The sequence below is a fragment of the Protopterus annectens genome, chromosome 7.part0 (assembly GCF_019279795.1).
Source record: "Protopterus annectens isolate FY-2018-M chromosome 7.part0, PAN1.0, whole genome shotgun sequence".
NCBI lineage: Eukaryota > Metazoa > Chordata > Ceratodontiformes > Protopteridae > Protopterus > Protopterus annectens.
Window position 1 is genome coordinate 154,701,227 of NC_056739.1, and position 27,571 is coordinate 154,728,797.

Below are 27,571 nucleotides of genomic sequence, written 5' to 3' on the forward strand. Positions count from 1 at the left end.
ACATCACCAGTCTCACATAGACCTAATAAACCAACACCGGCAAATAACTCACATGAATACATGAAAACATACTCGGAGGCTCTAAATAAAAATCTGCAAAAGCAACAGAGACCTCCAAAACAGACATCCAAGCAACCTCCACAACCCATCACCAACCATGAAACACATACTTCACATAATCAGTGTGCCACGCAATCACAGCCCTTAACGCAAAATAACATACCCAATGCACTAGTAATAGGCGACTCTATAGTCAGGCATACTGATGTCCCACTAACTAGGCTGGACAAGGAGAAGGTTACAGTTAACTGCCTGTCAGGTGCCAGGATCTGCCACATAACATAAGCACTCAGGTCACTCCAGAATAAGTACAAATACAACTCTGTCATTGTCCATGTTGGTTTAAATGACCTGAGACGTACCTCCCTGGACTACATGAAAAGAGACATGGAAGAGCTCTCTGATCATGTAGCCCAGGCCGGTATGACCCTGACCCTGAGTAGCATCCTGCCCTCACCAAGAATGATGCCACAGTATAAAGAAAAAATGATCAATTTCAACAATTGGCTAAGTTTCTGATGTCATTCAAAGGGGATCCAGTATCTGTCCGCCTGGGAGGACATGCTCGACAAGCCACGTTGCTTCGCAAGAGATGGCTTGCACCTGTCACCCTTAGGCTTTCGAATACTGGCCAAGGCTCTTGCGGCCCCCATAGTGCCTTTTTTTAGGCAAGGCTCAAAAGACAAACCCACCACCATAAATAGCACAAGTAACCAAAAACTGAGGGTAATGCTACTCAATGACAGAAGTCTAAACCTCAAAATGCACGCACTCGAGGCACTCCTCAGGATGGAGAACATCGACATCTGTGCAGTAACGGAAACCTGGTTTAAGGCTCCAGAGAGCACCCCAGCACTACTAGGCTATAACTCATACCATTCCTTTCGGCCACAGAACCAGGACCGAAACACAAAAGGTGGGGGTGTATCCATATTCATCAAGGATACCCACACGTCCAGGTTAGTGGCGCAGCACAATGCATCAGAGATCATCCATGTGCAACTAACAATGGGCAAAACTGAAATCCAAATTGTAGCTTGCTACAGATCACCCACCATGGCCCAGGACCCCCATTCCGCATTTCTGGAGACACTGGGAAATATGAAGGTCCTACCAAACACCTTAATACTGGGTGATTTCAATTACCCAAACATAAACTGGGAGAACTACTCAAGTACTAACTCCCTTGCCTAACGCTTCCTAGAATTTATAAACTCGAACGCCCTGGATCACCAGGTCAGCACCCCCACCAGAGGGAACAACATATTGGACCTGGTCATCACCAACATGGGGGACCGGTGTTCCACACCGGAGGTCAACCTCTCGCTGGTTAGATCAGACCATAGACTAATCACTCTGGATATCCACATTCCACCCCCACCCCCAATCAAGGAAACCACCATGAAAAACATTTCAAAAGCAAACTTCACATTACTTAAGACTGAGGTGGAAAGGTTCACAGCCCCCATGCTAAAGGACAATGCTGTCCAAGCTGCTGAAACCTTTACAAAGGCACTCTATGAGCATTTGCAGGAATGCATGGATTGTGCTATCTCAAGTAAAACCAAGACTCACTCCTCCAAGAAAAGGAAACCAGTCTGGTGGACCCCTGCCATAAACAAGCTATACAACAGAAGGAGGAAACTAGTACAGAAAAGAGTAAATTCCCAAGAAGGAAAGACATCCCTGATCAGTATCAGCAAGAAACTACGATCCCTCATTAAATCATCCAAGGCTAGTTTCAAAAGAAAAATTGCCAATGACTCCAAAGATAACCACAAAGCGTTGTTTAGCTATGTCAAGAACCTAAGTGGAAACTCTCAGATCTGCTCTGAGTTAGTGGAGAATGGCACAAAATATACTGAACCGACTGATATTGCAAACATTCTGGCAGACAGGTTTAGTGCAAACTTCACCCCCTCACCCACTAAGCATACCAGAAGAATGTAGGGCCTCGTCAATCACCAATGCACAGGTTAAAACAGCCCTATCCAAAGCCAAAAATACAGCTTCAATGGGACTGGACGGGGTCCCAGGCTGTGTCTTACAAAAGCTCCAAAATGAACTAACCCCTCACCTAAACACACTGTTCAAACTCAGCCTCTCTACAGGCTACATACCCATAGAGTGGCGCACAGCAACAGTTATCCCGCTCCATAAAGGTGGAGTCACAGCGGACCCCGGGAACTATCGCCCTATAAGCCTGACTAGCCTGGTCTGCAAGGCTATGGAACGCATCATCATGGAACTCATTAACAGAGACATTGGGAACCTCCAAACCTTGGACTCTACTCAGTTTGGCTTTGTTCAGGGCAGATCATGCCTCCTAAACCTGGTGGACATCTTTGAGATGGTTACCAAGGCATTAGATGAGGGAAAGGAGGTCCACACAGCCTACCTAGACCTCGCAATGGTTTTTGACACCATTCCCCATTCTAGTATTATAGACAAGCTCACCAGCTTGAACATAAACCCCTACATCATGAGATGAGTTGCTAACTGGCTCATGGATAGAGTCCACATGGTGAGAGTTGCAGGCTCTATGTCCACCTCTAAGCCAGTTACAAGTGGCATCCCCCAGGGCTCAGTCCTAGGACGCCTCCTGTTCGGTATATACTTCTCAGAGGTACAGGCAAGCATAGGAGGACTATGGCTGACCAAGTTCACAGACAACTGCAAACTAGGGGCCATAATTGATTCTCCGGCTGATACAGACACCCTTCAGATGGGTCTCACTGAGACGGATAACTGGTGTCAAAGTCATGGCCTCAAGCTAAATGTCAAAATGTGCATAGTCATCCCCTTTGGAAAAAACAAAATACCCGCGAACTACCACATAGGTGGTAGTCCCCTAAATACAGAAAATGTAATAAGGGATCTGGGGACCCAAGTAGATAGTAATCTCTCCTTTGATAATCATATTGCCAAGGTGGTTAGAAGATCCTTCTACATGGCCCACCTAATCACAAAAGGGTTTGCATCTAGAACAAAAGAGGTTATTGTGCCTCTCTACTCATCACTCATTAGACCCATAGTAGAATACAACGCCCCATTTGGGATGTACCTTACAAGACACCTGCAACAGCTGGAAAGGCCACAAAAGTACCTCACCAAGAGGATTACTGGCCTCAAACAGATGCCCTATGCAGCCCGACTCAAGAAACTCCAGCTGTACTCAGTTGCATACCGCTTACTCAGAGGTGATCTCTGCCTGACATACAAGGTCATGTCCAACCCAGAATTGATGGACATGCTCCACCTAAAAAAAAACAAATCCCAGAGAGCCACACGCTTTAGAGATATAAACCTCACCACAACTATAAATAGGACATGCTGAAGAGATAGATTCCTATCCCAGAGACTCCCCATGGTTTGGAACAGGATCCCAATATACATCAGGCAGAGCCCCTCACTAACACTCTTCAAGAGAAACCTTGACGGGTGGATGGGAAACAGAAAATTTACCTCGGGGATCACTGCACTGGCTCTGCTGGACAATGGCGCAGGGAACTAATGGCTCTGATGGACAGTGGCACAGGGAACTGATGGCTCTGCTAGACAGAGGCACAGGGAGCTAATCTAAGGGGGTGACAAAAGCCAACACATTCTGGCTAGGCTTATAAATGCCCTTGGGCAGATAGCCTAGTACTTACCTATGAACCTAAAATAATTTAATGTCTTAGAATTCAAAAAGGGTACTGCTTTAGGATTTAAATTACATGAGATTAGATGATTGTAATATATTTTAATCCATAGTGGATACCATGAAACATCTCTTCTTGAACCGTCTCATAGTCAGACAGTCTTTTTTCATTTTGGCCTCTGATTTTTGCGATTTTATCAGCTCATCTGAATATGTATTTAAAGCTTCTTCCATTTTTCCCAGCCTTTTATTATTTGCATTGATATATTCATTCAGTGTTTCATTTTTTTTAAATCAGCTCTGAGCACATTTGATTTATTTTTCCTCTAGATTACGGGAAGCTATGTCTTGTATCAAAGCTGGAGCTTTTGTTGCATTTTGCTAACCAGGTCCAGGATTCTTCCCAGTCAGTGTTTCCTATTCACCTTTCATGTTGATTTTCTTTAAGGCTGTCTTAGTTTCTTCTTTGCTGGCACCCAACCAGTAACTGAATTTTCTTAATGTGATAGCGTCCGGTGTGGGGGTCTTTGTTCAACACCGGCGCTTTCGTGAGTGTTCCCACGTCTTCAGATGTCTAATACAGTTTAGAGACAGCTCTTGGTTTAGATGCTCTGTTAAGACACATGATTATTATTATATTATTGTTATATTATTATTTATCATACAAACAATTCCATAGCACATTTTACCTGTGCTGTGGAATTGTTCGTATGATAAATAACTGACTTCTTGTTACAGGCTTGTATGTGTTTTGGAGAACATAAGTGGAAAATGTAAACATGTGCAGATATATTCTTTGCTTGTGATTGTAAAATGAAATGTCCTAAGTTAAAGTCTAGACAGCTTTTTAGGTAAGATGTGCTGTGGAATTGTTTGTATGATAAATTACTGACTTCCTGTTACATGTTTGTATGTGTTTTGGAGAACATAAGTGGAAAATGTAAATATGTGCAGATATATTCTGTACTTGTGATTGCAAACTGAAACGTTATAGAAAGTTGAATTACAATTTAGATACTTTATAAATAGGTATGCTGTAGGTGGATTGGACACTCTAAATTGGCCCTAGGCGTGAGTGCATGCGTGTGTGCCTTCCGTGGAAGGTTGGGCGCCGGGCTGGCAACTTGACACCATAAAACTTTACTGCCAATCATGAGCAGACAAGTGATCCGCTGTGGCGACCCCTAACTGGGAAAAGCCAAAAAAAGAAGACTAGAGTCCCTAGTCCTTGTCTTTCAGTTTCTTTTTTCACACTGGGAGAGCTGAAGTTAAACTGTTGATCATTATGCAGCCATCTTGGAAAGTCCCCACTTAGTGTTTTCTTAGCTACATGCCATTTTGTTTTGTTTTGTGTGTATGATATGTTTACCTTTACCTGTCCATTCTGGTAAGTTATTGAAGTTACTGTTTTATTCTGTAAGTCATTAACTGTCTTAACATGCTGTTTTTGGCAGGGGAAGAATTAAACATCTTGATGTGGTAACACTGCTCAGGCGCATTCAGCCCCCACTAGGGTTTGGCAAGTTCTGCCCTCATCGTGTGGCCTGTAAGGTAAGAATATAGTTGGTGTTTATGATGCAGGCAACAAATGATCTGATCATTATATTTAGGAGTATAACCTGCAAATGGATTTTACAACTCAGGTCTTGAGTAAATGACCTGTAGGGCATAGTGTGAAAAAGATGTTTAGAAATAAGCTCATATGTGTTATAAGAAACTGACTAGGTTATAAAGAATACTGTCTGAAAGCTGAAGAATAAGTTGTCCTGTACTGATACAATTTCTGTATCAAACATCTAGTTTCTGTAAACCCTTGAGCTGCATCATGACCTGATCACACCAGCACATATGTGCTGACAGTACCCCATGCAGTATTTGCTATATTCATTTTCTTAACTTCCAATATGTAGCCTTCTGATAGTTGGCTTAGAAATTTTAAAGGTAAAGATGTGAAACCTCACTCTAATCAGTGTTGTAGTGACTTCTGTATGCAATTCAAAGCATTACTGAACACAGTTCTTTTTGAAAGACTGTATGTAAAACCCACAGCCAGTGAGACTAAAACCAGTTTGCTAGTGAAATGTAACATAAATATTGGCTCAGTGGCACAAAGAAATAAAATAATGAGTGCACCCCAGGTGACCTGGATTCCATTAGTGGATCCAGGGGCAAGAGCTGCCAGTCAAGAGAGGGGAATTAGAATGAGTGAACAAAGTTAGCTGACCCAGACTGGGGAGCTGGTTATGGTAAGCTCTTACTATAATGTAATGGATGTATGTCCATGAATGGTAAGTGATCGAACAGAATTTGTTGATCACCAGTCAACCAGAAAACACAAAACAAAAGTAAAACTTGTTTGCAGGTGTCTGCATGCCTTACACCCTTTGCTAACTATATGTACCAGTTGTGAGATTGCACTACAGTGGAGAAAGAGCAAATTCCCCAATCCCCATTGTACCACAATCTTGCATAGGAAAAATGCTGGTATGTGTGATAGGCTGATTTCAATCAGATGTATCAAGTTTTTTTCTGGTTGACAAAATGAGCTGTCATCCACTTGTCAGCAAACCCATGTGACATATGTTGGATGACAGAAGCAACAGCAGCAGTCTGTCATGAGGAACATCTGTAATTTAACTGCACTGTAGATAGGTCCTGCGTCAACAGTGTGTGCACTGTCCAGCTGCCTGGGGAGAAGGAAGGTATACTTAGGTCCTGCTTTGGCAATGTGTACACTATCTAGTTGCCAGATTATGGAAAGAACAAGGTATACAAAAATCCTTCCTGAAATGCCAAGGGTGGTGCCACATTAGTTACTCTATAGTTCCTGATTTGGAGATACTTACTACTGTACTTTCTGGTTGTCACTGCCCCAAAGGTTGGTCACTGGTCTGTGTGCTAACAGGGAGTTTCAGGTCAGTGGGATGAAGAGGACTTTGGTAGGCCCGCTGACGCTATGAGCACATCTGGAGGACTAAACTTTTTTTGAAAAAAAAAAGAAGAAATATGCAAACAATGGGAAAAAGAATGATAACTTTGTGATGGTGTCTAGACAGATTATGTAGGGTGTTACCACCTCTGGTTAAATAATCTGTTTCTCTGCTTGATGTTACAAAATTACTGGTTGATGTTATAGGTTCACAGGTGTGTACTAAGCTAATGGCCCTGGATCCTTTACAAGCCTAGCTCATAGAAGTGCCCTGGTATCGTGCCGCCTAATGTTAGTTCAGAGTGCCTCTATCAAGTACAGCCAATGGAGTGATCCCCGGGGTGAACTTTCTATTACCCATCCACTCATCAAGATTTCTCTTGAAGAAGGTCAGCAAGGTGCTCTGCTTGACATGTATGGGAAGTCTATTCCAGAGCATGGGCAGTCTCTGGGTGAAGAACCTGTCCATCCAGCATGTTCTGTTGATTGTGGTAATGAGGTTAAGGTCTCTGGAGCGTGTAGTGCAGAGGGATTGGAATTTCTTTAGATGTAGCATTTCTAACAGAGCTGGGTCAGACATGGCTTTGTAAGTCAAGCAGACATCACCTCTAAGTAGGTGATATGAGTTAGAGAATAGCTGGAGTCTTTTGAGTCTGTCCATGTAGGACAGGTGTTTAATGCTTAGGATCCTCTTCGTGAGGTACTTCTGTGGCCTGTCCAGCTGTTGCAGGTGTTTAGTGAGGTACATACCAAATGGGGCATTATACTCAATGATTGATCTAATGAGGGAAGAGTAGAGACTGACGATTACCTCTTTCTTCCTGGATGCAAAACCCTTGGTAATGAGATGTGCCACATAGAAGGACTTTCTGACCACAGTGGCAATGTGGTGGTCGAAGGAGAGGTTGCTGTCAACCTGTGTTCCCAGATCTCTTATAACGCCTTCTGTGTTCAGTGGGCTCCCATCGATGTGGTAATTAGTGGGAACTGAGTTTTTACCAATAGGGATAATGACGCATTTTTTGGGGTTAAGCTTAAGGCCATGGTTTCAACACCAGCCATTGGTCTCAGTGAGGCCTTTCTGTAGGATGTCTGCATCACTTGGGGAGTTACAGGTGATAAGCAGTATAAACATGGGGTATGTCAGTCAAACTTCTACAAGATGATTAGATCACAAACTTAATATTCAAAGCTATGAATTTATTATCCTTTTTCAATTCTTGTTGTGCATTTATAGTGCATTGCTGATACAAGCCACCATATGTAGGGTAAAATTTCTGAAGTATATTCAGACTGTGAGTGGCCCACAGATTATATAGCTGTGGCTGTCTCAAGTGGTGCATTTACTGGTAGCTCCTCTAACAGGACTCTTAAGCTTCTTGTTGAAACCAGTCTACTGGGAGTCTGAAAGTCAGTCACCCTATATTAAGAGGGTTTCAGGCATGCATGAGACCACTGGAAACTGTTGTGTCTAGCATCCTTCTTAGGTAGGTGGCAGGCTGAATTAAGATTAACAGACTTAGGGCCATAGTCAGCCTGGGTTCATAGAGAGAAAATGCAGTATTATGACTGGGAAATTACTTTAGTGGAGAAACTTAACCTGGTGGACTTGTTTTACTTTGAAATAAGCAAGGCATTTGATCCTGTACTGTATGTGAGGCTAATGGAATAAGAAAAGGTTGTGAAGGATGGGAGCTGATGAAAAGCTAGTAAGACAGACTGAAGTGTGTCTGTGTTACAGTGTACAGAATAGAGTGATGTTGAGACAGGAACTGATGTTCTCAACTGTTCGTCAGATGATCGATGTGGTACCATGCAGGGCAGTCTTTGGGCCAGTGTCATTGAGTTTACTTATATCAGAGATCACATATGAGCTGCAGAATGTGGCATGTTTGTTGAGTTGCTGTGTCTGATGGGGAGAGAAGCAGGTGTGACCTGCAGGAAGCACTGGAAAGGATGACATTTGGGTCCAAAAAGCATAATGTGGAGATAATATTTCATTTTTGTCCCTGTGGTAATCATAACATATAAGAAGTTTGAGTGTGAAGGACATTGATTCCTTTATTTCATTCCTTCATTGTCTGATTAACCACTTCGTTGAGTTCAGGTTTGCAGTTTTTAATGGCTGACTATGCAGCCATTATTTGGTATTGCTCTGGCTAGTTTTTGTCCCCTGACTCGATGGACTGTGATACATCCTCCACTCCCAACCAACACCTAGCCCATGTGCACCTAAAAACATAAAAGTAAATTAAGAAGTATGCCTCAGAAGCATTATATTTAGAACCATTGTCAAAGAAAATACATGACTCAGACATTGAAGCACATCATTTGTATAGTAGTCAAGAAAAGTTGGCTTTATTTTAGATATTATTTTATACCCGATATAACCAGAAGAGGACATTTCAGTGCTGTGAAACATTCTGAGACAGTTTCAGGTCTTTTCAAGATACAAAATTAATGAAGCTATAACAAAGGCAATAGCTATAAACTATGTACTTACACATGAATTGGTTCAGCAATACCCATATTTATGGGGACATGATACAATGAAGTACTTACGGATGGATTAAAAAGTATTCTGTTATGGCGGCTATGGATATGTGGGAGGAGACTAAACAAAGGTTAATACAAACCAGAGAAATTTGAAGCTCTGTTTTATGGATATGGATAGGTTTTACATACTATGTAATTAACATGCACAGGATTTTTAATCATTGCTGTTGTATTTTACATGGTTTGACATGTTTGTGAGGGTTGGTGTTTTTACTATCATATTTATTGTATTACTTCACATTTTTTATTTGAATTAAACATTTGAAAACAATAGTGTAATGTGATTGGATGAAGCCTGACGTGACATTCTTTGAAAAGATATTTAAACTGGTTAATTTGTAATAAAATGGTTCTGATAAAGTTCTGTGCTGTATAGGGTCAAAAGCGCTCAACATACACATTGAATTTTAATAAATAGTTTTTTTTATCAGCACCCCAGTTTGTATTTTTTGGAGGTATACTTTGAAGGATTTTATAATCTGACAGTTCTATAACAAACATATTGGCACTACTTGAGCCTAAATCTTTTTCTTTTGCTGGTTTGGTTTTATTTGGAGGCTGCCCGGACCCACACTGAAAAGAATTTTGTTCTTATTTTGTAGCATTCAAAGTGTTTAATTACCTGTGTTTAATGTGGAAGATTGCTTTGAGGTGTATGTGTAGTTTAGATGAGTTTGCTGCATCGTTACCCGCTAAGCAGAAAGAGTATGTAAAAGAGATTGTTTCAAGTCTTTGTCAAGTGTCTAAACATGATTTAAAGAGTGCCTTGGAGGGGGCTGATACTGTGTCTAGAAATGCAGTAACATTGATGGTGGTAAGGAGATATATCTGTGTGTGTGTGTGTGTGTGTGTGTGTGTGTGTGTGTGTGTGTGTGTGTGTAAGGATGTATAATATTCCACACAAGCTCCCTTGAAGCCTCACACACCTGTAACTTTTTATTAACCAGTTATGAGGATTGCCCAGCAGTCGGGAAATGAACAAAGTTCCCCTTCCCACAGTTTGATGATCTGAAACTAAAATATTGTCAGAACATTACAACAGCCCCTAAAGAAATGTTAGATGATGAAGAAAGCCAACAGTTCCCTCCATAACATAAATACTGTACAACCACCCATATGGTGTCCAAATATCTATGTGTGTTTGTGTGCATGTCTCTCTGCATAAAAGATGTACAGTTTGTGTCTTATGCGTGTGTCTGTGTGTGCATGTGTATACACACACACACATACACATTTACAGATATATGGGTTTATGGTGGTTCAACAAAATGCACAACCATTGAATCACAAATGATTGATACTGGCACACCAAAAAAACATGCATACTGAAATAACAAAATAAGAAGCCGCGGTGGTACAGTGGTAGCGTTGTTGCCTCACAGCAAAAGGTTCTCCTGTTCAATTCTCGGCTGGAGTGCCTTCTGTGTGGAGTCTGCATGTCCTCCCCACGGTCGAGTGGCCTCCTCCGAAAGACATGCGTGAATGGGTGTGCCTTCGCTGAAGGTTGGGCGTCGGGCTGGCAACTCGACACCATAAAAATCGACTGCCAATCATTAGCGGACCGGAGTTCTGCTGTGGCAACCCCTAATCGGGAAAAGACAAAAAGACAAACAAACTGAAATAACAAAATAAAAAGGATTGAAAAGGGAAATGAACAATTTCCTTTTCTGATTCCATAACAAAAGCCTTACCACTATATTCAGGCCAAGTATGCCTGAAAAGCGGTGGTGTTAAGGAGAAGATCTTTGTAAGTTGGATGTATGGTTAGGGTTACAGATTACCCCTCTGTACAACCTTAGTAATGCATGTTAACCCTCACCCTGCTCTTACCTTTAACTCAACACTTTATCATAGAAAGTACAGTTGTGTAAGCCCTGCTTACCTGTAACAGTAGATGTTCATAGAACACACTGCCTTGCTGGTATTTTGGGTAGTAGTGCCCTGCTACCCTCCTTTGGCAGTCTACTAACACTCAGAGTCCCTCCCACTGCCTGTCTGTGGGTGTGATGGACCAGTCACCTTGCAATACAGAGACTGCGTTACAGACCCACACATAAGACCCTTTCAGTTTTCTATGGTCCAGCATGAAGAGAAGATGGAAACAGAATTTGCAAAAACTTACCGTTCCAATACCAAATAAAAAGCAGGCGCGCACACACACACACACACACACACACACACACACACACACACACACACACACACACACACACACACACACACACACACACACACACACACACACACACACACACACACACACACGCGCACACACACACAATAAATAAAAGGCCACCAACCAATGGCAAACTATGTGCATTCATAACTGGGGGATGGTGGGTCGGTATTACCAGTAAGGCAGGGTGTTCGACTAACACCTTCTGTTATAGGTAAGTATGACTTGTGCAACTGTACTATGTGCAATAAACACAATGCCGTACTCACATTTATGTAGATTGCCAAAGCTTTGTGAGCCTGGGAGGAGGAATAAAGGTCCAGAAGCCCCTGGAAAATGGTCCTTGCAAAGTCTGCCCTGTTCTAGTAAAGGCATCCAGCTTGCAATGTTTTTTGTAAAGGTATGGACAGAGGACCAAGTTGCTGCCTCTTGAATACTTTTAGAGTGCACTTCTTTCCAATATGTCATTGAAGAGGAAACGACCCTGGTGGAATATGCCTTTACTTCCCTTGATCATCTTGCTGTGGTGATTGTAACAAATAATACCAGAGGACAACTTACATGCAGTGGATTACTTAGAGACAGGTTGGCTCCTTTTTGCTGCTTTAAGAAGGAAAAAAAATTTCAGCTTTCCTGGAGGATTTCATTCTCTCAAGGTATTATCTGTGCTGCCGCTGAACATTTAAGGTATGACGTATCCTGTCTCTTGTTTACTGAGGTTCTTGGAAGAGTACAGGGAGGTTGATAGACTGATTGTGAGTGAATTCTGATACAACTTTTGTCATGACAGATGGGTTAGTGTGCAACACAATCCTATCCCTGTGGAAAATCTGGTAAGGTTGCCCCGCCATGAGAGCTTTCAGCGTAGAGACTCACCTTATAGGTGTCAGAGCAATAAGCAAAACAGTTTTCCATGTTAAGAGCTTCAGATCAGCCTGAGCAACAGGTTCGTAAGGTGGTAATAACAGTAACATAGATGAGATTCCACAAAGAAGGAATTTGCTTGTGAATGGTCTCGTATGCAATAATCCTTTTATGAACTGTTGTACCAAAAGAGTAGAAGAAGAAGGAAATAGTGGCAGAGATGGGCAATAAATGCACCTTCATAGATGCATTTGATAAACCATCTTGAAGTAGCTCACACAAATATTTCAAGATCAGTGGGATGTTAACCTCAAGGGTCCCTCTGCTCCCATTTAGGCACCACTTAGAAAACCTTATCCATTTGTAAACATAAGCTTTCTAGAAGCAGGTTTTCTGACCTCCTTAAACATCTGCTGCACATCCTCATGAAACAAGCACCTAAATGGCATCAAGACTGAATCATCCAGGCTGTCCATTGTAGTTGCTCTAAACTGGGGTGCACCACACACCCCTGAGACTGTGTGAACAAATCCAGTATGTGAGGAAGTATGTGGTAATTGCCCTTAGCTAATACCATTAGAAGGCAGAACCAGTATTGCTTGGGCCAGTAGAGAGTCACCACACTGATGTTTGGCATTTCTTTCTGAATCTTCAGAAGTACCTTGTCAGTCGGTGGAAAGAGTGGAAACGCATACAGGAACATTCTTGTCCAAGGGAATAAGACTGCATCTGTCCTCAAGCATGGCTGCAAGGATGTCTGGAACAGAATTTCTCAAGCTATCTGTTTTGAAAGGAGGCAAATAGACTAATTTGAGCCCTTACTCACATCTGGACTACATCCTGGAACAGCAACTGCCTTGCTTTGCCACTCTTGCAGGTCTGCCAAGGACCTGATTAGTCTGTCTGCCACAACATTTTGCTCTGATGGGATGTATGATGCCTGAAGAGTCAGTGAATGCTGTAAAGCTAGCTTTGAAGGCCATCATTGCCAGTCAGGACAGAGGGTATGACTTTGACCCCCTTGTTTGTTGAGGTACTGCATCACTGTGGTGTTGTCCATAACCAAAGGAAGAGTGCATAGGTGGTGAAAGACTTTCAAGGCTTGGATCCTACCAACATTTCTTTAATATTGATGTGCTTCTGTGAATCTTTGGGCTTCCAAGTGGCTTGCACCTGCATTCCCATAGATAATGCTCCCTAAGGGAAGTCGGAGGAATCTGTCTGGACAGACTGCTACTGAACAAGTATGAGAAAGGAAAGTCCTGGACTGATAGTCAACTCTTGTCTGATGAACAACAGCACTGACAACTAGGATTCCAGGGAATGTAGATGCTGGGTCCAACAATTCCATACATACTATTACATTTTCCTCATGTGGAGATGGGTTAGTGGTATCTTAAGAATCATGGAGGCCATCTGTCCTAGAATTTTTAGGAAATCTCTTTCTGAGGTGACTTTCCTTCTGGAGAATTCCAGTGGCATCGGCTGACAGGGCAGGACCTTGTCTTCAGGAAGAAAGGCCATTCTTTTGTCAGTGTCAGTTTAGCACCCCCAGGAAGAACAGTCATTGCAAGGGTGTCAGGCACAACTTCCAAAGGTTCAACTTGAACACTAGCTGGGAGAGTAAAGTCAAGACCTTCTCCAGCAATTCAAAACACCTGGATGCAGACTCTGCACAGATCAGCAAGCTGTCCAAGTAAGGAAAAATGTTAATACCAGTAGTCCAGCAGTGAGCCACTATCATAACAAGGCATTTAGTAAACACTCAAGCTGCAATGATTAGCCCAAAGGGCAGTGTTGAGAACTAATAGTATGAAGCAGACATAGCAAATCTCAAATATCTCCTGAAGGGATGAGCAATGTGGATATGATGGTACTCATCTTTCAAGTCCTGGGTCACCATGAAGCAGTGGTCCTGCAGAAGAGGAAGCACTGTCTGAAGGGTGAGTATCTTGAACTTGGGGACCTTGCTAAAAGTACTCAGAAAGGATGGGTCCAGCACCAGTCTCCACAACTGCTCCTTTTTGGGGACCAGGAAAATTCTGCAGTAGATTCTGTCTCCAAAGGAGAGACCAGCTCTGTGTCCCTTGAGTCCAGCTTTTGCCAGATTATAGGACTGAATAACAAAGTCTAATCTGGTGGGTGAGTGGGAACACCCCTGAATGGAGGCAAATTTTCCTTTCACTGCCCCTTGTAACCTCTACCATCAGTGTTGAGCATCCATTTGCTGGAAACCACTGATAGCCATGCTGTTTTGTTGAGAACTAATTTTCAAGATGGGGCACCCAGAGGGGCATTTGGGAATGATGGGAGCCGAACCTTGGCACAGTCATTGGTTGGAAAGGGTGGTGGGTTAACCTTTGTGGGAAAGGAACCTCTCTTGTTAGGTTTGACAGAGTCCTCATCCTGCCATTTCCATTTGGTGCCTTGCTTTTTGTTTGGCTGGGACTTCTGTTTATTGGGCCATCAAAAAGTATCTTGCTTACTGGGGGCAAACTTGAGGATATGAAACATTTTTGACATCCCTTGCATCAGTTTACCTATGTCATCCCAGTGTTTTAGGATCTAATTAGCTGCTGTACAAAACATGCAATCAGAATTAAATCACCATGAAGCAGTGGTCCTGCAGAAGAGGAAGTGCTGACTACTAGGTGAGCATCTTGAACTTAAGGACCTTAACAAAAGTACTCAGAAAAGATGGGTCCAGCACTGATTTCCACAACCACTCCTTTTTGGCTTGACTCTTGTCATTCCCTTAATTAAATAAATAAATATTTATTTATTTATTTTATTGTGTTTATCAGGAAAATCCATAAGGGAACTGAACTGCCCGTTTTCATTAGAAGCCCAGGAAGCAAAACTCCAAAACAAAGATAGAAATACAATTTTTGACAATTTAAAATAAAAATGGCAACAGACATTATTTACAAAGTATTTCAAAGCAGACGGTCAACAAAAATTATTTACAAAGCATATCATATTAAGGAAATAAATGTTTTCAAGCTATTGTGAGTATAATGAAAAATACTATATTAATACACTTGCTTAGTATCTGTACTGGACAGAGTTAGGATCACATACTTCAGACTGTAGGTATGGTAAGGTTTTGTGTATGTGTGTGTGTGTGTGTGTGTGTGTGTGTGTGTGTGTGTGTGTGTGTGTGTGTGTGTGCGCACTTCAGTCTATCGAATTGTCATTTTGCTGACAGGGTGGCATGAGAAGTAAGATCAAGTTCTTGTGGTTATGATAAGTGTGGGATCATGTTTTAATGCTGAAGTTTCAGCATTGGGATGGGATTGTGAGTGCATGTAAGGGTTACAGTAAGGGCTAGGGAAGGAGACACATTTAGTGCTTTAAATATGTGGTAGTGCATGTAAAATGTCTCCGGGTGTTTTGTTTAGTGTAGAGTTTTAAAAATGTTTTTTGGTAAGATAAGATGTAAACTTGGAGTTAGGGGTGAGAGCAATGTTAGGGTTAACACACATATTTTCACATAATAGCTTTATTTAATTTTTTTCTCATTGGGTGATGAGTATGTCCATTAGTAAAGTGGTGAAGGGGGGTCAAAGCTACAGATCTTTTTCTTGGGTGTTTATCCACAGTGTCTTACAGCTGCTAATTAGCAATGGAATTTGCCAATCATTTGAAGTACTGATGATAAGAAACAATAGTGTGGCATATGTAAGGGGTCTGTCACCGCCTACATCAGTACTTTCCATAATGATAGGTGTTTGTTGCTCCTCACATGGAATATAGACTGTTCCAAGAAAAATCCAGTCAAAAACTAGGATACAGAAAGGGGTTAACCCCATATATTATTATTTACTGCTAGTGTGACCTTTCCTTTAAAATCTGCTGTTGTAGTAAGTACTGTAACACATTTGCATTTTTAACATACTACTATGCTATCTAACAGATGGAAAGAGTACTTTGAGGGGCTGATGAATGAAGAGAATGAGAGAGAGAGAAGGTTGGATGATGTGTGGATAGTGAATCATGAAGTGCAATGGATTAGCAAGGAGGAAGTAAGGATAGCTATGAACAGGATGAAGAACGGAAAGGCTGTTGGTCCAGATGACATACCTGTGGAAGCTTGGAGGTGTTTAGGAGAAATGTCAGTGGAATTTTTAACCAGATTATTTAATGAAATCTGGGAAAGTGAGAGGATGCCTGAGGAGTGGAGAAAGTGTTTTGGTAGCGATTTTTAAGAATAAGGGTGATGTGCAGAGGTGTAGTAACTACAGAGGGATAAAACATCAGTCACAGCATGAAATTATGGGAAAGAGAAGTAGAAGCTAGGTTAAGAAGGGAGGTGATGATTAGTGATCAGCAGTATAGTTTATGCCAGGAAAGAGCACTGCAGATGCGATGTTTGCTCTGAGAGTGTTGATGGAGAAGTACAGAGAAGGTCAAAAGGAGTTGCATTGTGTCTTTGTGGACTTAGAGAAAGCATATGATAGGGTGCCTAGAGAGGAGTTGTGGTATTGTATGAGAAAGTTGGGAGTGGCAGAGAAGTATGTAAGAGTGGTACAGGATATGTACATGGGTAGTGTGACAGCGGTGAGATCTGCAGTGGGAGTGACAGATGCATTTAAGGTGGAGGTGGGATTACATCAAGGATCAGCTCTGAGCCCTTTCTTATTTGCAGTGGTGATGGACAGGTTGATAGACTAGACCAGACAGGAGTCCCCGTGGACTATGATGTTTGCAGATGACATTGTGGTATGTAGTGAGAGTAGGGAATAGGTTGAGGAGACCCTGGAGAGGTGGAGACATGCTCTAGAGAGGAGAGGAATGAAGGTCAGCAGGACCAAGACAGAGTATATGTGTGTGAATGAGAGGTAGGATAGAGGAATGGTGAGGATGCAGGGAGTAGAGCTGATGAAGGTGGATGAGTTTAAATACTTGGGATTAACAGTTCAGAGTAATGGTGAGTGTGGAAGAGAGGTGAGGAAGAGAGTACAGGCAGGGTGGAGTGGGTGGAGAAGAGTGTCGGGAGTGATTTGTGACAGACAAGTACCAGTAAGAGTGAAAGGGAAGGTCTACAAGAGGGTAATGAGACCAGCTATTTTATATGGGTTGGAGACAGTGGCATTGACAAAAAGACAGGAGTCAGAGCTGGATGTAGCAGAGTTAAAGATGTTAAGATTTGCACTGGGTGTGACAAGGGTAGACGGGATTAGGAATAAGTATATTAGAGGGTCACTCCAGGTTGGACGGTTTGTAAACAAAGCCAGAGAGGTGAGATTGCATTGGTTTGGACATGTGCTGAGGAGGGATGCTGGGTATATTGGGAAAAGGATGCTAAGGATGAAGCTACCAGGTAACAGGAAAAGAGGAAGGCCTAAGATAAGGTTTATGGATGTGGTGAGAGAGGACATACAGGTGGTTGGTGTGACAGAGCAAGATGCAGAGGACAGGAAGAAATGGAAACTTGGATCTGCTGTGGCGACCCCTAATGGGAACAGCCGAAAGAAAAAGAAGAAGATGCTATCTAGTCCAAACAAACGTACTTTAATTGGAAAAAACCTCAAGCAGAATGTAGACTAGAAGCTAAACTGTATGATAAGGCGAGTCATCATCTTAACTACTCTGTGTAGACCAGGGCCAATAATGTACTTCAGAGCCCAGCAGGAGACGCAAACTTAGGAATGCAGAAGTAGTTAACTTGCACCTTGCAAACAGTGGTGAGATTTGACTTGGGAGTAGTATGGCTAGTTTTGTTATTCTGACTGAGATGCATCACACTCCTGAAAGGAAAGATGATGGCATAATAAAATTGACAGCCAAATTGGAGTATGTGGATATCCCGCAGGCACCCGACATATACCATCCTAAAGAAAGGCATAGATTGTTGGAGAGCATGATATGATATGAAGAGGAAGCTGTCAAAAGCTGCAAAAGGTGAGAGAAGGGTCACAATAAATCATCAATCAGATGGCTACATGACAGAAATAAAAAGAGTACATTTTACTTTACTGAAAAGGTAGTAAATCCATGGAACTTCCTTTTGTTGTGAGTGTTGGAGTGCAAGTATGCTAGTGAAATAAAAAGGGATGTGAATGGAGAAAAAAAGAGTAAATAGGCAGCTGTATACATTCTAGATGTAGTTGTCGCAAAGCCTCTTTTCACTGGTTGTTCTTTGTATTTTCATAAGTTATGTGATTGTCATGTTGTGGCAAGGGGGTGGAAATAACACAAGATTTAAAGTTTCTGGTGAACTTCTACGCTCAGCTTTGGAGTTTTTGTCTTTTCCAAATTGTGTCTTGTGAAGATTTAAGGAGAACAAATATCCTATCTGATTCTAGAATTTTAATATTGTGATACAAATCTATACCCTAACTATATTTATATTTAATATTGTTATTTCATTTTTTTCCAGCGGCTGGTGAATATGAACATGCCACTGAACAGTGATGGGACTGTTACTTTCAATGCCACACTCTTTGCCCTCGTTAGAACTGCCCTCAAAATTAAAACTGAAGGTAAGCTAATACTTGGAAGGTATTAGGCGTTTTTGTCTTTTTATATGATTATTTGGCAATAGACTGGTCTGTCAAAGATCAACCCTATAACAATTGATTCAGCAAAGTGGAATGTTCAAAAGGACATTTCATTAAACTTTAATAAACTTCAAGGTCACTGAATCTCAGGGAAAGTATATAGTGACTGTGAGAAAACATCCCTTCAGCTGTGCACATGCGTGAAAATGCTTGTTGCAGGACTGCTCCTCAAACCATCATTTTACTTGCAGTTGTAAGTTCAAAACACTGTTTCCGTTATATGTTAAGGAAACAGTAATGTAAAATGAATTGTATAATGTTCAGTCTGCAGTTTTAAAAGTTTGTCAAGTGACTCACGTCAACTTTTACCAAAGTTTTTTCACAAAGTAATGTACAAAAGAGATCAAAATTCAAACAAGCAGGAAACAAATTGTGTGTGCACTTGAGAAAATATGGTAGGGCAGAGAAGAATTTAATTAGGCACTGCACTTCATTCAGTTTTTGACCCTATGATTTTGAGTATTTTCCTTTCTTGCTTTTATACCAGTCTGGATATAACAGAGTTGTGGCATTTTAATAAAGGGAAGTGGGTTTAGATAACAACAGATACTACTTTGCAGTTTCACATGGAAATAATTTACACTTTCACATTCAAAATTACTAATTAGTTTAAAAATAATTATTCCCATGTTTGCTGCTATTCTTCTAACGTTTTCAAATCAGAATTATGCAAGTGATTGCATATTCCACTAAATTTATTTACCACATCAAGTATTAACCCATTTTGTACTAATTTAATTTAACATGGCAGTATTTTCCACGGTCAAAGTTTAACTTGGTATGTGTTCTTTTATGATACTTAATGTGTCTTTAGAGGCAGAAGCATTTAGCCTTTAGCTTTCCATTTCAGTTATGCAGGATGTACCATTACTACAGTAGAAAGTGTATCCTAACATGCATTATAATTTAATACTGGACAGATTTTTGCCTGCTTTGTAGCATAAATGATGATTGGAAGGCCTCTGAATAGATGCACTTATTTATCTGTCTGATGCAGCAGCACTTATTGCTTCCATTTGTAATTTCTTTGTTTCTTTGTTTCAACAGGTAACTTTGAACAGGCCAATGAGGAGCTAAGAGCCATAATCAAAAAGATTTGGAAGAGAACCAGTATGAAACTTCTTGACCAAGTCATTCCACCAATAGGAGGTAAGTGTGTTCCTGTTAGAGATGTTTGGTATAAAGGCTCGTGTAAGAATATATGTGTGTCTCTTTTCAGTCCAACTGTAATATTTGATTTGTAACACAGAGCATAGACACACACACACTCACCCACTCTGTCTTTAAATTGTTGGAGCCCCCAGAGAAGGAAATACAGAGTCATTATTAGCTCCATGTTTAGGGGTTATGAACCACATGCACTCATTCATGGGTCACCGTATTCATTTAAACATTCCATTTCCTGCAGAATATTTGCCATACATAGATACTGTGATGTCCTTCCTCTGTGCCAGTAATCAAGGAGCCTCAATCTTCACTACTGACACCTGTGAGGGATGTTCACTTAGAACAAAAATGGATAGACACAGTATTTTCAGATGCAGCTCTGTGCACCAAGCACAATTTCCCTTAAGAGTACACAGGGAACACAATCCAGTCCTGGGGCTGGACTCCCTGTCTCTCTCTCTCTCTCAAGGCCCCAAATAAGAATCCACACTGACTGCTAAGGAGCTCGGTATCCCTGTTTCATGTAGCTCCCACACACACACACACACACACACACACACACACACACCCCACCTGAAAAGGTTGGGACAAATTACCCTCTCTACCACCTCTGTCCAGGCTATAGGGTAGTTCCACTGCCACCAGCCTGCTACTCTAAGGCTTTTAGCAGGATATCCAATTATACTGAGTGAAATTAATACTAATACCAATAGTAATGTTGACCAAACAGAAAGACTTGCAGGAGTGTGATGCCACAGTATCACTAAATAAATAGAAGTACTCTCAAAGGTTAAATATTTCTTAAAAAGACCAGCCACAATGCAAAGTTTAAATATAATTAATAATAAATAATAAAAGAACATGAAAATACTGAATATATATTTACAATAAACACAGGAAATATTAAAAATAACACAGATGGAAAGATTCACAAATACAGAAAAACAATACTTAACTAATCTCACTATATTTTCCTGACTGATCTAAAGAATTATTGTTTCCTACTTAATTAATAGAACAAGGCAAGGTGATGTGGGTGAGTGGTCTTTCATCTCAGGTTTCACTAACAGACTGCCCTGAGACTTCTGTCTCATCTAGTATTAAAGCATAATTTCAGTGTTAGATTGCAGAATGACATCACATCTGGTAACCTGACTCTGAGGTTCCCACACTACTCCTTTACTAGAAGCTGAACCAGGATCTCGCAAATATGTGTCACAGTGCACACACATAGAGCTTTGCTAAGATGTATTACAGCATCTCAGAGCTATAAAATCATTTCAGCACTTCCACCCTTCCAAGGTAGTAATTAGTTCACCACTAATTACAATACAGCAGGATTCCTAGTCCTTGATGTCACAAACATTGCGTCTCTGGCTGCATTCAGAATTGTGAGATACAATCTTTATGGCTTATACCAAGTAATTTAATTTCAAACTGTTTTTTCTAAGGTAAACTGGGCTAAGCTTAACCCCTTCCCTTCCAGCATCCTCTGTTAACAAATATACATTTCAGTAGTTACCACAATATAGCCTGATATACATGTATATTTCTTTTCTGTCCAGCAGGACCCATTGTTGATACATTTTTAACACAAGCAGCTTTACAAATACATTTTAACATAAGCATCTGTACAAATCAGTTTGATAGTCAAATGACATAAACATCTTTACAAAACTCCAGCTATCTATGCTGGAATATGTTACACATGCACTTCTCTGGCATAGCTGGCACTATCTCATATCATCACAGATACCTTCAAATACTTCATGTACCACGAAGTCTAAAGCTTACAATTCAAGTCAGTTTTTTTTCTGTATTGCAAGTTTAGTTAATCTCTGTATGAAGCAGAATATGGACAGTGCCATGCTCCTGTATCACACCCTAGCAGACTGTAAGCCGTAAGAGCAAGAAAAGAATAGTGCACTGTTTTCATAGTGTGTGACAAAGGAGCCTTGTGTGTGTGTGTGTGTGTGTGTGTGCGTGTGTGTGTGTGTGTGTGTGCGTGTGTATGTATGTATGTATGTGTATATATATATATATATATATATATATATATATATATATATATATATATATATGCGCGCGCGCACACACACACACACACGCACACATGCACATATGTATATCTGAGTCTAAGTCATTTGCTCTAAATGCACATCTTAACATAGGTTATAGAAACAAAAGAGATCTAACACATACTTCCTCTAAACCCAGCATAACTCAGAAACATAAAAACATAAAAATGTCTGTGTTTTGCAGTGGAACAAGCTCCCCCCCCCCCCCTCTACCCTACATGTGGAGTGATGAAGCCCCCTCTACCCCTTCAACTTATATATACCAACTCCATGGTCACATTGGGATGAAAAAAGGGGAAAAAAACTCTCAAACTGCTCCATATAGCGCAATTCAACACACTGTGGTAAGGCAAACTGCAATATTTGTTATAAATCTAAAAGAAAACTGACATCCTTGATCACAGAATGATAAGCTTTCCATATTATCAGAGTTGTGTGTGTTAGTATGTAGTGTACTGTAGGCCAGCATGAGATAAAAGGTTCACTTTTTTTCGACCATTTATGTTTAGCTGAAGCAATAGCTAGATCAAGTGAAGGTAAACTATGTGTATATATATATATATATATATATATATATATATATATATATATATATATATATATATATATTTTATTTTACATTTATTTTATTTTATGTAAAATATATATATATTTATATATATAAATATATGTATGTATATATATATATATATATATATATATATACGTGTTACTTCACCTAAAACCCATTTCACCTAAACTCATTTCACTGAAAAGTAGTACAATACGGTAAGTCAAAGGTATATGTCCTTTTCACCACTGTAGTGCGATTCTGGAGTTAGTATATATATTAAGGGGGGGTGGGTGCATTGTCCCCCACTTATTTTGGTTTCATGTTGTCTAGTTTTGTTTGACATTATTTGGTAAAAGACAACTAGGTGGGGGGCTATGCCCCCCCATACCCCCCTTAATATATATTCTAACGCCAGGATTGCACTACAGTGGGGAGAAGGACATGCACCTTTCAATTGCATTAGAGTACTACTTGTTAGTGAAATGAGTTTTAGGTGAAATGAGTTTTAGGTGAAATGAACTTTAGGTGATTTGGTCTCAGTGAAATGAGTTTAGGTGAAATGGGTTTCAGGTGAAGTGACACATACCCATATATATATATATATATATATATATATATATATATATATATATATATATATATATATACATATATACATATATATATATAGATATAGATATAGACAAATATTCTCCATGCCATTTGTTGACAAGATATGAACTCAACAAACTGTATGCTAACTGTAACATTCAGAAAGTCGTAGTGCTTATCGAAGCACTTGCTACTGAGAGCCACTTTTTATCTTTAGCTACTGCCAGACAATATGACTAAAATGACCAGATCTGCATCTCAAATACTTGTTTGTGCACTTAAGTGCATTTGAGATGCAGCTCATGCCTTTGTAGCTACATTAGACTTTCCCAGACACTAGTTGAAAAAAATGTTTGCTGTAATTACCACATCTGATGTTGTCAATTTTCATTCATTCCTCAACTGTTGGATCTGGATCTGACCCTCAGATTCAACTTAGCCATTACTTTAGCTCATGGCCACCAAACAGCTCTCAAGCTGCTCACTTAACCCATAATGCACCAACCCCTAACCGATTTTGGATCTCGGCAACTTGAACAAATCAGTTTGACACAAAAAGTTTCCGATGGTCACAGTTCAGTCCATTCTGCCCTTTATGTGTAAGGGCGACTGGATGCGCTCAATAGACCTTTAGGATGTGTACTAGCACATAAAAATTACCAGACAATCCAGAAGGTATCTACAGTTCTGGCTGGGAGCCAGTCATTACCAGTTCAGAGCACTGCCCTTTGTGGCCTCACCACAGCCCCCAGGATGTCCACCAGATGTATGTTAGTGCTAGCAGCTCACTTCAGACTACAGGGATTCCAAGTGTTTCCATACTTGAATGACTGGCTCATTACCACCTTGACCAGGCATCTACTAATAAGAGCATGAAATCAGGTACTCCAGACTTGTTTCCATCTGGGGATAACCAAAAATTACAACAAATCTCAGTTAGAACCATCTCAGACACTGAACTTAATAGGAGCAGTTTTCAACACAAAATCAGTGACAGCTTCTCTTCTTCTCTCAAGAGTACAAATTATCAGATTCCAGGTCAGAAGAATAATTCACAGTACCACAATCTCAGCCAAATTGATTCTACAAGCCTTGGGGTCAATGTTGGCAGCTATAGTCGTAGTTCCTCTAGCAAGATTTCACATGAGAATTCTTCAATGGATGTTAGCAACACAATTGTCTGTTCTTTACCAACACATGTCAGCCCAAATAAGAATCACTCAGGCATGGAAGAGATACCTTTGGTGGTGGATTCAATCAGATTAGGTTCTACAAGGCCATCTTTTCATTCACCCTCAGCCCAAGGCCATAGTAACTACAGACTCATCCCTGATTGGGTGGTTTGGGGCACTTCCTGGGGAAAACTGTCCAAGCACTTGGTTCCCTGAAGAAGCCAATACGCATATCAATGTCGTGGAAATGAAAGCAGTGCTGTTAGAGTTGTAGGCCTTCCAAGACTCTCTCCCTTTTGTGACTGTTGCGATTCAAACAGACAACATGTCAGTAGTTTGGTACATCAACAAACAAGGAGGAACCAGAGCTTACTCCTTGTGTCAAGAAGCCCTCAGAACGTGGCATTGAATGTTTTCTTCCAACCCCTTTCTGATAGTAATGCACATTCTGGGGAAGTCCAATGTGATAGCAGACAAATTGAGCAGGTCCATCCTACTACCTCAAGAGTGGTCTCTCAACAAGAAAGTAGCAGAAATGATTTTCTGTCAATGGGGCTATCCTTGCTGCAATCTTTTGGCATCTCCCCTAAACAACAACTTCTTTGCCCTGATCCCCCCACTGGGGAAATTACCGAGGGATGCTCTGTTCCATGACTGGCCCTCCAGTCTCCCCTGTGTATATCCCCCAACTTGTCTAATTCCCTGGTTTCTGCAGAAGGCTCTCCAGATGAAGAGCAGAGTTATCCTCATTGTACCTTACTGGCCTTGGCAGATTTGGTTTCCCTTCCTTTGGCCTCTTCTGCTTTATCCACCCTCAATTTTGGATCCAATTCCAGACCTCCTGTCTCACCCAACAGGCATGATACATCCAGATATCTCAAACCTGAAGCTAACAGCATGATTTATCCACTTCTTTAAAAGTCAGACAGCTGATGCTCTCTTTTCCTGTCTGTCATATACTTTTATTTTCCCATAAAGCTTCTACAAGAAAACTTTACAGAAGTAAATGGAAAAGGTTTGTTTGTTGGGCACATCAGAAAGATATTGACCCCTTCTCAGCTGTTATACAAAGTGTTCTTGAATTTTTGACAATGATTTTTAATGAAGGAGGTAGCTCCTCAACCATTAGAATTCATTTAGAAACAATCTCTAACTTTCATATTGCATTTGAGAGTTATTCACTGGATTCATCCAAGCTTTTAAGGTCTTTTTGAGAGTCACTCTCCTGCTGAGACTCCCCTATAGACACCCTGCTCCCCTAGGGGGCTTAAATTTAGTACAGACCTTAATTCTTCCCCCCTTTGAACCAGCAGCAGCATGTGATCTTAAATTCCTGATGTGGAAAACTATCTTTCTAGTAGCCATTACCTCTACTAGAAGAATTTCAGAACTTCAAGCATTGTCCTGTAAGCCTCCCTACTTGATCTTTCATAGGGATAGAATAACTTTACATCCTAACCCTTCTTTTCTTCATAAGGTGACGTCAGAATTCAGTATCAACCAGTCCATTAATCTGCCAGTTTTTTTTCCTAAATTTGCAAGCAGAGGTGAATATATGTTGTATTTATTTGATGTTCACAGACAATTGCATTTTTACTTGCATACAACAAAAGAAATTAGAAAGACATATCAATTATTTGTGTCTTTTGCAGATTCTACATTGGGCAAATCAGTTGCAAAGGTAACTTTAGCCAGATGGCTGAAGGATTGCATATCATTTATCTACAACAAGTTGTGCCTAACCTTATCAAAACCTTTAAGAGCCCATTCAACTAGGTCAATGGCAACTTCTGACTTCTGCAGTGTTTCTATCTAGGGCTTCCATGGACGACCTATGTGTGCCTGCTACCTGGGCCAGTCCTCATACCTTTATCACTCATTACAAACTGGATCTTGTCTCAAAGGGAAGAGCAGCCTTTGGCTCAACTGTGCTCAGGAATATCCTTCCTTAAAGTCTACCAGGGATTTTAGGTAGATGGGGACTCTGTCCCAACAGTTGAGGAATGAAAGAAAATTGACAGCATCAGATAAAAAAAAGTTATGTATTTACCATAACGTTCCATCTGTGTTGTCCATTTTCATTATTCCTCAGTTTCCCACCCACCAACCCCCAACCTTTTTCACAGTTGATTTCTGGAAGAACGAGAGCTGATAAACACACCACTGTTCCTCATGCTGAGCTCCAGGTATGGTTTCTTCTGTCAGGAATGTGATGTTAGTACTTCCTACTTTATGTAAACCAGCAAACAAGATCTGACATATGTTAGGGGTTGTTGCATTATGGGTAAGGGAGAAGCTCAAGAGCTTTTGGGTGACCTTGATCAAAAGTAACAGCTGAGTCAGATTCAGACCCAACAGTTGAGGAAGAATGAAAATGGACAACCCAGATGGAACATTATTGTAAGTACATAACTTTTATTTAACACCCCAAGTGCTCTTTTAATGCTAGTGAACAAAGAAAAGAGGGGAACTGCAGTAGTGCAAGCTAGAAAAGGGCTGCCTCATTGAATTTCCTACAGCTTCAGCTCAAGACAGGCAGCAAGGACACTGCCACAAGGCTGCCCATGGGTATATAGGGCCCATTTGGTTAAGGTTCTAAAGCCTGTCTTACATCTGTGTGCTTCATTAAGTTGTATATCATATATCTGTCAACACACTCACCTAAACCACAAAGACCTCCAAAATGTAGCCCAAGAAACAAGTACCTTCAGAAACTTCACAAAAACTTAACTCGGGCAGCAACTGTCTTGAAATGTGTATTTAAGACTCGCAGAGTCTCAGCTTAAAGGCATATAAGACAAACCTTAACAACATTCAACATCTTAGTCATACTTGGCACCATAGTGAGACATTGATGCACCAGTCACCACTGTGCAAGGAGAGGGTCACTGTCAGTTGCCTGTCAGTAGCCAGGGTTCAGCACATCATGGATGCAGTCATGCCCGTGCACTTCAAGTACACATTTAACAGAATCATAATACATGTGGGAGTAAATGACTAAAAATGTACCTCACTGGACTGCCTGAAGAGACACATAATGGAGCTCTCAGAATATTTATCAGAGGCAGATATGAACTTACCCATGAGCAGCATTTTACTGCCCCTGAGAATGATACCACAATACAAACAAAACATTATGGATTTCAATAGTTGGCTTAGCTTCTGGTGTCATTGTAAGTGGTCCAATATATCAACATGGGAGGAGATGTTTGACATTCC

General features: G+C 40.8%; 1 protein-coding gene across 3 annotated transcripts in view; it reads left to right on the forward strand.

Moving 5' to 3' along the window:
• Positions 1-27,571, forward strand: part of CACNA1S (calcium voltage-gated channel subunit alpha1 S) — a 3,469,037-nt gene that overhangs the window by 2,858,671 nt on the left and 582,795 nt on the right. For all 3 annotated transcript variants that reach the window (XM_044076603.1, XM_044076604.1, XM_044076605.1), the window contains 3 exons: positions 5,158-5,254; positions 18,611-18,713; positions 19,839-19,940. In XM_044076603.1, the coding sequence (XP_043932538.1) occupies positions 5,158-5,254; positions 18,611-18,713; positions 19,839-19,940 (302 nt within the window). The remainder of the gene's footprint in view (positions 1-5,157; positions 5,255-18,610; positions 18,714-19,838; positions 19,941-27,571) is intronic.